At 46.4% G+C, this 13,506-nt stretch overlaps 1 protein-coding gene across 1 annotated transcript in view; it reads right to left on the bottom strand.

Moving 5' to 3' along the window:
- The window catches only part of LOC148518777 (cytochrome P450 2B1-like), a 44,909-nt gene extending 32,161 nt beyond the window's left edge, over window positions 1-12,748 (bottom strand). Inside the window, exon 1 of the mRNA XM_088477109.1 lies at window positions 12,449-12,748. Within this exon, the coding sequence (XP_088333235.1) occupies window positions 12,449-12,625 (177 nt within the window). The 5' untranslated portion in view covers window positions 12,626-12,748. The remainder of the gene's footprint in view (window positions 1-12,448) is intronic.
- Window positions 12,749-13,506: the final 758 nt, after the last annotated feature.

Here is a 13,506-nt window from a genome sequence, read left to right as displayed (position 1 = left end):
ATAAGGATTAATCACGAGCATCGGAAACCATCGGAACTGGTCGTAGAGCTTAAGGTTGACCATACCCTCTCTTAAGTTCTACGATCATGCCAGTGAAAAACCTCCCATGTCACGTGTGCCATGACACTACTTTGTAATTTATGCACTCCCATAAAACGCCGTTCGCATAATTAGGCTCAAAGGATACATGACCTAATGTCCCATCCGCCTGCGTCCGGATTTCCACTCCCCCATTTTCAAGCACCTTCCCCTCTTACCACCCACAAACGCCTCATCCTGTCACTCAAACTACCGACCTGGCTGTGTTCAAGGAGGGAGAAATTGCTGATCGTAGCCGCTAGTTTGCGTACGCGCATTGCGAACTTTACGCATGTGCAGTTTAGCGAACATCGGTAGCGTACGACTGCAACGACCGACTCTGAATGAGGTCCTCATTGTGAGGAATATAGCGATATGGCACATAGGGCCTGATTCAGAGCCGGACGCTCTTTCAGAGCGCTCACTCTGAATCAGTGCCCTCCCTCTCTTTTTTTAGAGTGGCCTCCTGGCCGCTCGTATAGCTGTGGGTGACCACCCACAGCTATAGCGAAGCGGCCAAAAAGATGGTCGCGATGGTCAAGACCATCGCGACCATCTGGCTTGCGACGAGACCCTTGTGGTAGGGTCTAATCTCCCGCAAGCCCTGGAGTGCTTTTGGCTCTATCAGAGCCAAAAGCACTCCCACTGACATCATTTGTGATGTCAGTGGGGCCGGCCCCAGACGGTAGGCGTTCCCATGGGAATGCCTCAGTCTGGGCAGCAACGCCCAAGGCACGCCCACCACAGGGGGCGTGCTGTCACTCACCATCGACAGCACGCCCCCTTTGTAGCGAGACCCATAGCGACGGCTTGCCCGTCGCTATGCGGATCTCGCGCATGCGCACGGCAGAGCCAGCTCCCTTGTGCGCATGCGCACTTGGCCAACATCGACCCGCTTGTGAGCGCTCAGCGCTCGCGAGTGGGTCTGAATCAGGCCTATAGTGCGAATTATAGTTTCATGTCATAACAGATTGGTAATTAAAAGCCATAAAATAACTGGATTTCTAAAAGTGAGGTCAGGAGAGCTGACTATCCTTATTAGGTCATGTATCCTTTGAGTCCTGTTACAGGTTAATGAAAGGCAGGAAAGATAGAAAGCTAACTATTTGACATGCAAATGGAACCTACAGTAGCTCTGTATGTTCCTGAAAGGGCCTATTTTCACATTTCAAAGCCACAGTTTAATTTTAAGAATTGTTAAATGTAACTGTCACATGATAATTATTCTTTGAAGTATACAGGGCAGGAAGACCCTTTGGTTAACATCAGTCAGAATAGCTCAGGTAACGAAGTCAGGAAATACTAAACAGATTTTGTCTAGCTTAGAGCCCATCTGCCAGTTCATTCAATTAGGGTGCCATTGTCACCAGGACATGTATATTGCTCAGCCCTTTGTGTTTGTATCTATAGGAAGCAAGCACCATAGGGGGTAAAGCAAATAGTAACAAGGCTGACATTTAGGTGTGATGAGATATGGCAGGATCAAGGATCAGTCATATTTGGATGGTTTACGAGACAAAATTGATGTATCAGTGATAGCTGGTAAAATTATAAACACATAACTGGAATCCACATCCAGGTTGGGTGCGATTGCCAGATCACTGAGAAATACAGTTTTAAAGATATGAGATATCTCAAGAAGGTACCATCTACTATCACAACCCCATCATATCTACATTCCTATAATAGTTTAACATAAGGACCAGTAAGGTGAACACCCCATATTGTAGGTAATCCATCCGCAGGGGAAGTTATTAGGCTTATTCTGTTGTAAGTTTAAAGGGATTTAGAAGCTAGCTGGGAGGTTCCTGTTCCCCAATTATCTGATCCACCAATCAGAGACGACTGGTATGACATCACCTTTAGGTGTGATGCTCTTCTGATAAAAAGGGTTGAAGTCCTGGGTTCTGGGTTCAAACTGAGAGATCCATTTCACATGGGAGTTTAACCTGCAGTCCTTGCATTTCCAACTGTTTCCTTACAGGCAAATCACATTCTTTTTAAGCATTATACTCCTTTTGTAAATGAAGTATTCCTTTAGTTTATTTCATATATGATCCGAAACCTAGTCTTTGAAGAGATTATTAGTCCGCTAGGGTGATGCTACATCTATTATTAAATATGGTAAGCAGAGGGTTGGTCTCAGCGAACTGTATGGTCGTCTGGGACGCAGAGTCTGCGCAATTGGGGAGAGGTTATGCAATAAATGTGATAATTGCTAGAAGCAAGAAGCAAAAGATTAACTGCATGGGAACCTTGTTGCTGAGAAAAAAAAAGGGATATTCCCTCCAGCACACTGCAGCAATATTGGCAAAAATATCTTGTTGCTGAATCAGTGCAATTATTGGGGTAATAGAGGACTGGTGGCCTCTTTAAATAGTTTCCATTTGTGGTGGCAGTTTGGTAAGGTATTCATATTACAGTGCTCTGTCAGGGATACTGGGTACGGGTCCCTGACACATTGATTGATCCATGCAACTTGACTTGATCTATGCATGTCCTTAGACAGGACTGGGCAGAGACTGAAAGTAGAATTGGAAAGCATATCCCAAAAGCCAAACATTTTTTGCTTGCTCCCAAAGCCACAAGCTTAACAGAAGGCTGGACAAGCCAGAAGGCTATTAAACCCATAGGTTTGTATTAGAGATGAGCGGTTCGGATTCTGTGGAATCCGAATCGCTCCGAACATAGGGGATCCGAGTCCACCCGAATGCTGTTCGAGTGTTCCCCGACTGACTGGGATCCCCGTTCGGGGCCGAACGGCAGCCGCCTGATGCCGTATTCTCGCTAGAGAATCCAACATCAGGGCTCCTATTGTGTAGGGCAGACCGCTGTGATAGCGGTCTGCCCTACACAGAACAAACACACAGCCGCCAGCGGCAGCTGCGTGTTTGTTACAGCAGCCAATGAGAATCACACAGACTCTCATTGGCTGCTGCATGGAGGGAACCGGCTGGAGCTCACTCATGAGCTCCATCTTCCGGCTCCCTCCTCGGTGCGTGGATGCAGAGTGGATGGCGCGGGCGCGGGGATTCAGGTAAGTTTTATATTTTTTTTTGTGTGTGTAAGGGCCGGGGGCACAGCTACTGGGGGGCAGCATTCTACTGGGGGGGCATACTACTGGGGGAGCCATACTACTGGGGGCATTGTGTAAAAGGGGTACTACTGTGTGTCGTAACATAAATAAGAGACACTACTTTATGGTGTAATGTGAATCAGGGGCACTATGGCCCTCATTCAGAGGCGGTCGGAGGATGCAAGCGTTCGCTCAGAAACTGGGCGGCCGCTTGCATCCTGACCGCCCGCCTCTGTTTCGGCCGCTCGGGTGATGGTCAGAGACCATCGTGACCATAGGGGCTTATGACGAGACCCTAGGGTATGGTCTCACTTGTCGTAAGCCCCGGAGAGCTTCTGGCTCTGTCAGAGCTGGAAGCTCTCCACTGACATCACTAGTGATGTCAGTGGGGCCTCCCCCAAATGGCAGGCATTCCCATGGGAACGCCTCTGTTTGGGCTGCCACCCCCCCGGTCCGCCTTCCAAACGGGGCGAGCTGTCAATCAACATCGACAGCTCGCCCCCTTTGGAAAGAGACCCGCTACGACCGGCGCTGTGGTCGTAGACCTTACGGCCGCCTCTGAATAAGGTCCTATGTGTGGTGTAATGCGAATAAGATTGTGCACTGTGACTCCTTGGGCCGTAGCCCACTATGTAAACAAGTACTCTGATTCTGCTGGCCGTACCCCACTGGGTGGGTGCACTACTTTTCATTTCTGCCACTGCTGTGTGGCAATATGTCATAGATGTGCTTTATACTGTGGTGTCTGTGGTGTTGTGCCGCTGCTTTGTCGCTTAGTAACCAGTCAGCTCACTGCAACCTTTGGCAAATAATGTTGAAAACAATATTATAAGCTGTGATATGATCTAAGTTGACTGGAAATTAATGTTATTGAGGTTAATAATACTCTAGGAAGAAAAAAAAAAGACCAATTTATGTGATTTTAGCTTTTTTTGAAAATTTTGGGAAAAATATCCAAATCCAAATCTAAATCCAAATCCAGTCACCGCAGTTTGGCAAATCCAAATCCAAAGCCGGACGACGAATTAGAACCAAATACAAATCCGGCAAAAATGGACCGGCGCACATCCCTAGTTTGTATTCTCCTCCTGCCTAGGTGATTTTGTACAGTTAGGGTTTTACTGTTTGTGAACTGATTAGTAGTTATGGGCAAGGGTCAAAGTGTAGTAAGAAGTGTCTAGGGGTCAGTAGTTTTTATATAGCCTGCATGTTTGGGATTTGGCCAGGGAGTGTTTGTCCCTGCTGCTGTCGACTGTATTCTTTTTGGCTGTCATTTTGCTTTTACCTGATGCTTTATTTCCGCTGTGTCTTCTTATTCTTGTTTTTTCTTTCCTACACCTTCCTGCCTTTCTGTTATTCTTTCCACTCCCCTTTCTTTTGTTAGCTCTTCTTCTTCTCTTCCATCCACCTTCCTCCTTCCGCTTCCATGCCGCAGTCTAAACAGCCAGTGGCCAGAGATGGGGCAAGGTATGGTAGGGAGCACCCCTTCGAAGCGAAGTGCAGCTGTGGTGTGATCAGACCCTTATAAGGGGTATGGATGGTACTGATCCAGTACAACCTCCCCATTTGTTTATGGCTCAGTTAGACTGGAGCAAATTGCTTGCTAATGCTTTTGTGGCCAGCAAAATTATTGATTTAATTGGTAACCTCTTCCTTCAAGTACTGTTTTTGTGCTGTTATTCTTAGTATGGAGCACGGGCTAAGGTAGTACATCAACCTGTAGGTGGCTTAATAGTTTCCCTCAATGACCAGAGGCTCCATACTGTAGCTCATTAGGCATAAACTGTACCATAGTAGGAGCCTAGTAGGCTCCTACTAAACTGTACCTAGTAGGAGCCTACTCCTAGTAGGAGTAGGAGTACCAAAAGACAGTCACCATGGTTGAAGACTATAAAAGCATAGAAGGACATTTGACAGTGGCTGAGGATGACAAAGTATCCAACCAACACTTTTGGGTTCACCATCCCTTTTTGTGTTCTACAGTTTATATGCCATTAACGGTGTCAGAACTTGGACGTTACTTTTAATGAATAGATGTTGTACCATTTAGCAACAAAGTGCAGTTATATAGATATCAAAGTTAATACAATGTACAAATGTGCCACAAAGCATATTACAAATCCATTCCTAGATATTCCACATTGTAAAGTTGTAGATTATGTTACAGGGATATAACTAAACACTATGGGACACATGTACTAAACCTTGGAGAGTGATAAAGTGGAGAGTGATAAACTACCAACCAATTAGCTCCTAACTACCATTTGTCAAACACAGCCTATAACATGGCAGTTAGGAGCTGATTGGTTGGTAATTTCTCTCTCCACTTTATCACTCTTCAAGGCTGAGTATATCTGAAACTATAGCGGTTATCATATATTCAGTTGCTGGGATATATACTATCTGCAAACAGTGAAATATAGAACACTTATCTACAACTATAATTAGAACTGGAAATACAGTATTGTCATATTTTTAGATCTCTGTTAGTTAAAGTTCCCCTAGATTGTTCCTGATTGTGTACATTGCACAACAATAAAATTCTAATACTATTCATAACCAAAAGATGACATATAATGTTTGCATAAATACTGAACCTCATTGATGGGTAAGCTACAAGTTCACACTGTTGGAAAAACAATTACAAAAAGAGGAAACAACTGGCATCAACTAGTAGATGCAAAGAGGGAAAGTAGGGCTAGTCGCTGGGGCACTCTTGTGAATAATTATATATATTTTAAGATATGACTTTTAACATGTATCAATAAAATGATGCGGTACCATACATCCTGACCACAGTTGACAGATGATATACGTTGATCATCTGTAATAAATGAGGTTAAATTTAATAATGAAAACTTGCGGCAAAATATTTATCAAATCTCAGTTCCACTGGGTAAAAAGTTCTTACTATCTCTCTCATTTTCTTCTTCAGGGTCCACAGGGTTGACCTTGGGGATGTCCCAAAGCAGTCCAACTAAGGGTGGGGATGCTCCTGTGTTGAAAAGGAGAATCTGGCGCCCAAAGGAAGCATCCTGAGAGGTGAAGGTGTCAAAAGCATAGTACCTTAAAAAGGTCTGGATGGAAGACCACTTGGCCGCCTTACACAGCTGAACAGCCAGTGTGCCATGGCTAGCTGCCCACGAAGGGCCTACAAACCGAGTAGAATGAGCCTTAATAGAGGCTGGAACAGGCAAACCCTCCCATGTATAAGCCTCACAAATAACCAAACTAAACCAATGGGCTATAGTTTGTTGGCAGGCCGACCCCTCCTGTAAAAACCAAAGAGGACGAGCAAGGAATCAGACTTCCGAATGGAACTAGTCCGGTCTCAAGATCCACGCCGTCAAAGACAGATGACCCAGATCCGGGTAAAGGCAGGGACCCGGAGACAACAGGTCCCGACGTTGAGGCAGAGGAAACAGAGCATCAATGGAGAGGCTCCAAAGATCGGAGTACCAAGAACATCTGGGCCAAGCCGGAGCCGCCAGCAGAAGCGTGCCACCATCCTGTTTGAACTTACGAAGACCCGAGGGAGCAGGGATATCGGAGGGAATAGATATGCAAGCTGAAAGGTTAATTTCACTGACAGCGCGTCCACCAGGCTTGCGCCGGCATCTCTTGTCCTGGACCCGTACACAGGTAACTTGTGACGGGAGGCCATGAGGTCCACCTCCGGCAGTCCCCACCTGTCTATGAGTAGCTGAAATACCTCTGGGTGAAGCGACCATTCCCCTGGATGCACGTCATGATGGCTGAAGAAGTCCGCCTCCCAATTGAGGACTCCTGGAATGAAGACTGCTGAGATGGCCGGAAAGGTGGCACTCCGCCCAAGACAGGTTCCATGATACCTCTGACACCGCTGCTCGACTGAGTCCCACATTGATGGTTGATGTACGCCACCATGGTGGCGTTGTAGGACTGAACTTGCACGGCCCTTCCTTGAAGAGCGTAACCAGACAACTGGAAGGCCCTGTACATGGCCCAAAGTTCCAGAATGTTGATGGGAAGAACCGCTTCCTACACAGTCCAACTGCCCTGAAGTGAAAGTGGACCCATCACTGCACCCCAACCCCGGAGTCAGGCATCTTTCGTGAGCAGAACCCAATCCGGGATCCAAAAGGGGTGACCCCTGGTGAGATGAGATGTCTGAAGCCACCAAGCCAGCGACAGGCGCACCTCCGGAGACAACACCAGCATCTGAGACCGGATCCGGTGTGGTAACCCGTTCCATTTGGATAGAATCAGTCCCTGCAAGGGCCTGGAATGGAACTGGGCATATTCCACCATGTCAAACGCTGACACCATGGACCCCAGAACCCTCATTGCCGAGTGAACCGACACCTGGGAACTCCTGTGGCAATTGCTCACTCGTAGTTGTAGGGAGGAAATCTTTTCTGGAGTCAGAAAGATCCTTGCTGACGAGAGTCCAGAAGGGCTCCCAAATGAACTATTAATTTTGACAGAATCATGGAGGACTTTTTCCAGTTTATCAGCCACCCGTGCACTTGCAGACAAGCTATCGTCAGGTGCAGATGTTGTAGAAGTACCTCCGGAGAGCCTGCCAGCAATAGGAGGTCATCCAGATACGGCAGAAGCCGTATACCTTGGCTCCGCAGATGGGCAGCTGTGACAGCCATAATTTTGGTGAAAACCCTTGGAGCCATGGAAAGGCCAAAGGGCAGAGCCTGAAATTGGAAGTGATGCTGGTGTATAGCAAACCTTAGGTACTGCTGGAGTGAAGGTGCTATAGGAACATGGAGGTAGGCATCCTGGATGCAGGGAGACCATATAATCCCCCTGTTCCATAGCCAGAATGATGGAACGCAAAGTTTCCATCCTGAGTTTGGGCCCTCTGAGAAACTTGTTCAGCGACTTCAGGTTGAGGAAAGGCCGATGAGACCCATTGGGTTTCGGAACCAGAAACAGTAGAGTAGTAACCCGTCCCGCGTTGAGAAAGCGGAATGGGAACAATGACCGCTGCTTTCAGCAAGGACTCTATGGCTCCCTGAATCTGCAAGGCCTTGGTCTTTTCGTGAGAAAGACTCGTGCAGTAGAACTGTTGGGGGGTCTGTGACGAAAGGAAAGGGCGTACCCCTGAGAGACCACTTCTTGAACCCAAGCAAAAGTCACATACAATGCAGAAAGTTAGTACTCTCTGCACCTTTTCACTACATTCAACATGCCCAGATTCAGTGTCTGGCTGGGCTATAGTGCTGTGTATGTTGTCCTAGCAGGGGAGTGGTACACAAGGGGACCGGTCTGCACGCTGCCTGAGAGATCTGAGATGTGCCAGGGAAGATGGCCGCTGGAGACCTCAGAGGAGGAGTGGCCAAAGGAGGAAGCAGCTCAGCGTCAGCTGACCAGAAAGGTGCGCTGAGCTGAGGGGTGAAGCCGCCAGACAGGGAAGAGTACCTCCCCTGGCTAGCAATTAACCTCCGGGATGCCAGCTCCTGCTGCCGCTGTAATCCCTGGTGGTCTAGTGGACCCACGTGGTATGCCTCCATGGAGGGGGAACCCGGCGCCACAGGTAGCGCCTCCGGTTTGTCCCCAGAGACTGGAGGCTGAAGACTGCATTCACACGGGCGGGTCACCGCAAGCGGTGACCTGCGCTTTACCTGTTCCCCGGCGATCCGGCAGCAGCCTAGGGATTCCTTCAGAGTCTGGCTAGTATAGACTCTGGGGTCCTGCTGCAATCCCCAGATCTGTACTGGTGTCACAGCGACGGCGGGGTGTAGGAGCGGCTGCTTGGACGTCCAATGGACAGTCCGACACTGCCACTCTGAAGAGTTAAAAAAATATATATATATTTAAATAAAAAAAATAAAAAAACCTCTTAAAATAAGCTTAGGGGCTGCTAAGCAGCCCCCCTGCGCTAAGGGTGACCCGACTCCGGCCGGGCACCAACTAAAACTGAGTTGGCTCGGGGTGGGGTATAGAGGAGGATGGACATCCTGGGAGCAGCTAAAGCTTTAACTGCGTGGTGCCTGTGGATCCAGATCCAGCTATACCCCAAGGTCAACCCTGTGGACCCCCTATGGACCCTGAATAAAAAATATTATTCAAAATTAACCATGTAAAAATACATCTGATGTCTTGCAAGCTGGAGAGTGTCTTAGTTACAGTACAATGTGGAAAATAATTTTCTGGTGAGAGGAGACCAAGAAAAAACTTTTTGGTCAAAGTACGAATGAAAACCTGTGCCATATTTAAAAATTGAGATGCATAAGCACAATTCTTGCCAACATTTAATTTCTCCTTTCCGGGAGAAGCCGGAGAGGAGATGCAGCTGACCACTCCAGGGGTGGGGCAGAGCTCTCATGTCATGACGCGATTTGCATTATTTTAGCCCCACCACGCATACCAGCGATTCACTGTATATTCTCACCATCCTGCCCACTTCACTGGGCAGTGGGCGGAATGCGGGAGATCAATCCACTCTTTCAGGGGATTGCCCCAAAAATTGTGAGTCTACCGCACTTTCCGGGAGAGTAGGTAAGTATAATAAACATTATTGATCTAACCAATCAGCCCGCGCAAATCTGCCTTTGTAGCAAGGATAGAACTAGCGGCGGGGTAGCCAGTGCATTGCACTACTGCCTGCCGCAATGAAGTGGGCCACAACCATCAGCATTATAATGAGTCAGACTGTGGTTTGCAACATTGATGGTCTATGACCAAATTCAGGTGTTTTGACTTTAATGGAGGGCACTGATATCGCACCATCGTTGCAGCACCTGTTGTGTGTAATTAAGGTACACTTGAAGACGAGACCCCTTTTCCTGGGATGTAGATCCTCCCACCTGCCCCAGGTGATTTTAATTATTATAGGCCCTTTGCATTGCAGTACACACATTTGAATGGGCACTATTAAAGGAAAGTTCTAGATAAATTTATACAATGTGTCAGTATTAGGACAAAAAAGAAAATATGGAGAGCGCTGGACAGAGGTAAATGAATTTAATGTTCAATTAGACATAACATAATATTAAAAAGCTGACATTTAGAAACATATATAACAGTCAAAATACATGATTCCTGGATAATTAAACCACCTGAGATCTCCTATAGAGAAAATATCTTATGTTATAGCAAAATGGTAGCACAAACAGTTTGTGCAAACATAGGTTAGTAGCAAAGCATCTCATACATTCCACACAGGAACTGAAGAGCGTAAATAAATCAGAATGTTAGTGAACGAAAGGTTTGCATGCATAAAGTAATTCCAGCTGTAAAGAGCTATTCACTCAGGAGAATATTGCAATAAGCGTCTTGTGCAAATGGCAAATGACAGTTAAATCTTACAACCTTAGAAAGGTAGCCGGCGTCCCAGCACACTGGTATGGTGGTGTCTGCTGCTGATCCCAGCTGGTATGATGGAGACAAAAAGCCAACCAAACTGGTGAGTAGATGGCTGTGGCCACTGTTGTGAAAGCGGCTATAGGAGGTGAAAATCCAGGGGAACAGGTCCAGTGAGCTGCTCTGCAGAGGTGAATTAATGCCCACGTGTCCACTGTGTGAATGCCGTAGGGCTGCAGGCGGCAGACGGAGCCAGAACGGAGGTCCACGTGGCAGCTCTAATGGATAGCCCAGGCGGCTGTGATGCCGTGACGTGTCCGTCTCTATGCTCACCAGAGCAGTGGAAGTAGAGATGCTGGAAGGGGAGCGGTGGACCTGTTTGGGCGGCTGGGGTGCCGCAGCGTGTCCGTCTCTGTGCTCACCGGAGCAGTGTAGGCAAAACAAGCTGGAGGGGAGCGTGCAGCCAATCAGGTGGTGTCTGTGACCAGGAAACAAGGAAAACAACTGACGCGTTTCTCGGCCAATCAGAAGGGCCGTTTCATCAGAGGGGGAGTATTAGGAACCCACCTGATGAGGTTCACCTTGACGAGGTTGGTGGGCAAACATGTACTAAGAACCTTATTTTAAAAATCATGTTAATTGTTTATTATAAACCTTTTTACCATCAGTATTCTTAGTGCTTAGAGTGTGCACCTGCATCTTCCTTTTTTTATGCATTAGAACTACTAGTCTCAGCATGATAGCGCTTCTTATTATGTTTAAATTAGGATGCACAGCCCACCCCACCCCCCACACTTTTTCCAGTTGTGCTCTACCCCCAAGAATCTGTTCACCCCCTTTACTGCCTAATCTCCCCAAATGTGTTAACGCCATTGTGCTCTACCCCTTCTATTCTACTGCCTTCTCTCCCCTTCTTACATGTGTAAATACCTCTTCTCTGTTCTCCCAAGCAATAAAAAATTAGATACTGCCCAGATGTATCATGGACCAAATATAGGGACAGAGGCTTCAATAATAAATTATAATCATGAGGACTAAAATCCGATAATTGATAAATATGACCCTAAAGGGTCTATGTATCAAACAGTAAAAAGAACGGAGAAGTGAACCAATGGAGAAGTTGCCCATAGCAACCAATCAGCTCATACCTATTATTGTATAGACTGTATAACTTGATAAATACTTATTCAAAGTAGATTGGTTGCTATAGGCAACTTCTTTACTGGTCGCCTTCTCCACGCTTTTTACAGCTGATACGTAACCCCCCCAAGTGTGCTAAGCCCTTAGCTGTGCTTTCCCCACATATGGTAAGCCCTAAGCTAGGGATGGACATCGGAAGCCCTCCATCAAATGATGGCTGGGCTTCTACCACCAAAACTTTCGATGCGATGGTAAGTAACCATTGCATCAAGAACTGAACAGTTTGACATTAAAATATGCAACTGTCCCTAGAATTTTGGGACACTTGCCAACTATTTGGCTAATTTAGAGCTGGATGCACTTGTGCTCCAAAGCTGACAATTGCATAATCGCACCCCATATCCCATTCCACTAGGAAGTGGGTGGGATGCAGGCGGGTTCTCCATTACAGGAGCCTGTGTGATTCCCCAAAAATTCTGGAGTCCCCCGGACGTTCCAGAAGAGTAATCAATTATGGATAACCATTGATGGCCATCCCTAATCTGCCCCACCTGCTGTGCAACATGGTTTTGCCAAGGTGCAAATTGCTCTTTTTTGTTAGTTTTATTTGCTCCTATCTTTGAATAAAGCCCAAGTTTGTGATAAAGGGGGACAGTTTTTTTCTGCACACAACATTTTCCTGTCAATAATTGTATTAGACATTACTGTAACCAGCCTCTTTTAGTTTTCTTTGGGAGACTAAAGGGTCAATTCTCTAACGGAAATAACCTTTGTGCTTAGGAAGTGTTGTCAGTATTACACAAACACGCTTGTTATTTATAGCTTGTTACACAGACAGAGCATACTGTAACTCACCTCCAGTATAGGTTTGTGTATCTCTCTACTCTTTAGCTGCAGTAGATTTCCCAGTAAGGGCAAAGGTGTAGGGCCTGGAGGAAGGTTTCCTCTCCTTCCAAACACCTTCCTGATCAGGTTAAGCAAGAGGACCGCAGCTATGAGAGACAGGCTGCAGAGTCCCGGGGTCCACTCCATGCCTCTCAGCTCAGATACAAAAGAATGAGAGGGAGAATAAGGAAGAGAGCTGAGTACTCAATGTATACACAGCAGACATGAGCCAGTGCTTATAGACATCTGTAGGGTTCAAAGGAGCATTTCCTACAAGTTGTTACACCCTCCGTTAACCTCTTAGTGCATGGAACAGAGCTGTAATTATATGTTAGTGTTATCAGACGAGTTATTATATGACTCTGCTTGTTATTGTATGTCTCTGTGTGTCATCTGTGTAGTGAAATCACTTCTTGTTTGGTTGTTTCTGCCTGTTTACTGTAACACTGCCGGTAGCTCTGATATAATTACTTCTGCAGATTATTAGACACTTTTAGTAATTGTAACTACTGATCACTATGCTGTTATTAGGATTTGTCTTCTGCAGATTATTAGACCCTTTTAGTAATTGTAACTACTGATCACTATGCTGTTATTAGGATTTGTCTTCTGCAGATTATTAGACACTTTTAGTAATTGTAACTACTGATCACTATGCTTTTATTAGGATTTATTTTCACTAGGGTCATAGCACCTTTTCATTGCTAATCTGCAGTTCCTGTATGTCTATGTGTCACCAAGTTTGAACTGGGTGGAGAATTGAACAACCTGTAGCCAATCAGATCATCAGACTGTTCTCAGCAGCAGCTTGTTCAAATGTGTTTTTGTGGACCAGGCTGCATGTTACAGAGACAGTGTTACATACAGTTCCACTACTGTTGCGTGGCACTCATTCAGTGCTGAATGGGACATACCACCCAACTCTATGACAAATGGGGCAACCTGTCCTGATTGATATGGTGGGACTGAGCCATCGAAATCAGAATGTAGTCTGGAATCCCAGTTGTGACTATCCCGACGGTCACAAT

Source organism: Taudactylus pleione, unplaced genomic scaffold, assembly GCF_031769625.1.
Source record: "Taudactylus pleione unplaced genomic scaffold, aTauple2 ptg000199l, whole genome shotgun sequence".
NCBI classification, from domain to species: Eukaryota; Metazoa; Chordata; class Amphibia; order Anura; family Myobatrachidae; genus Taudactylus; species Taudactylus pleione.
This window is presented reverse-complemented; position numbering and strand designations above follow the sequence as displayed.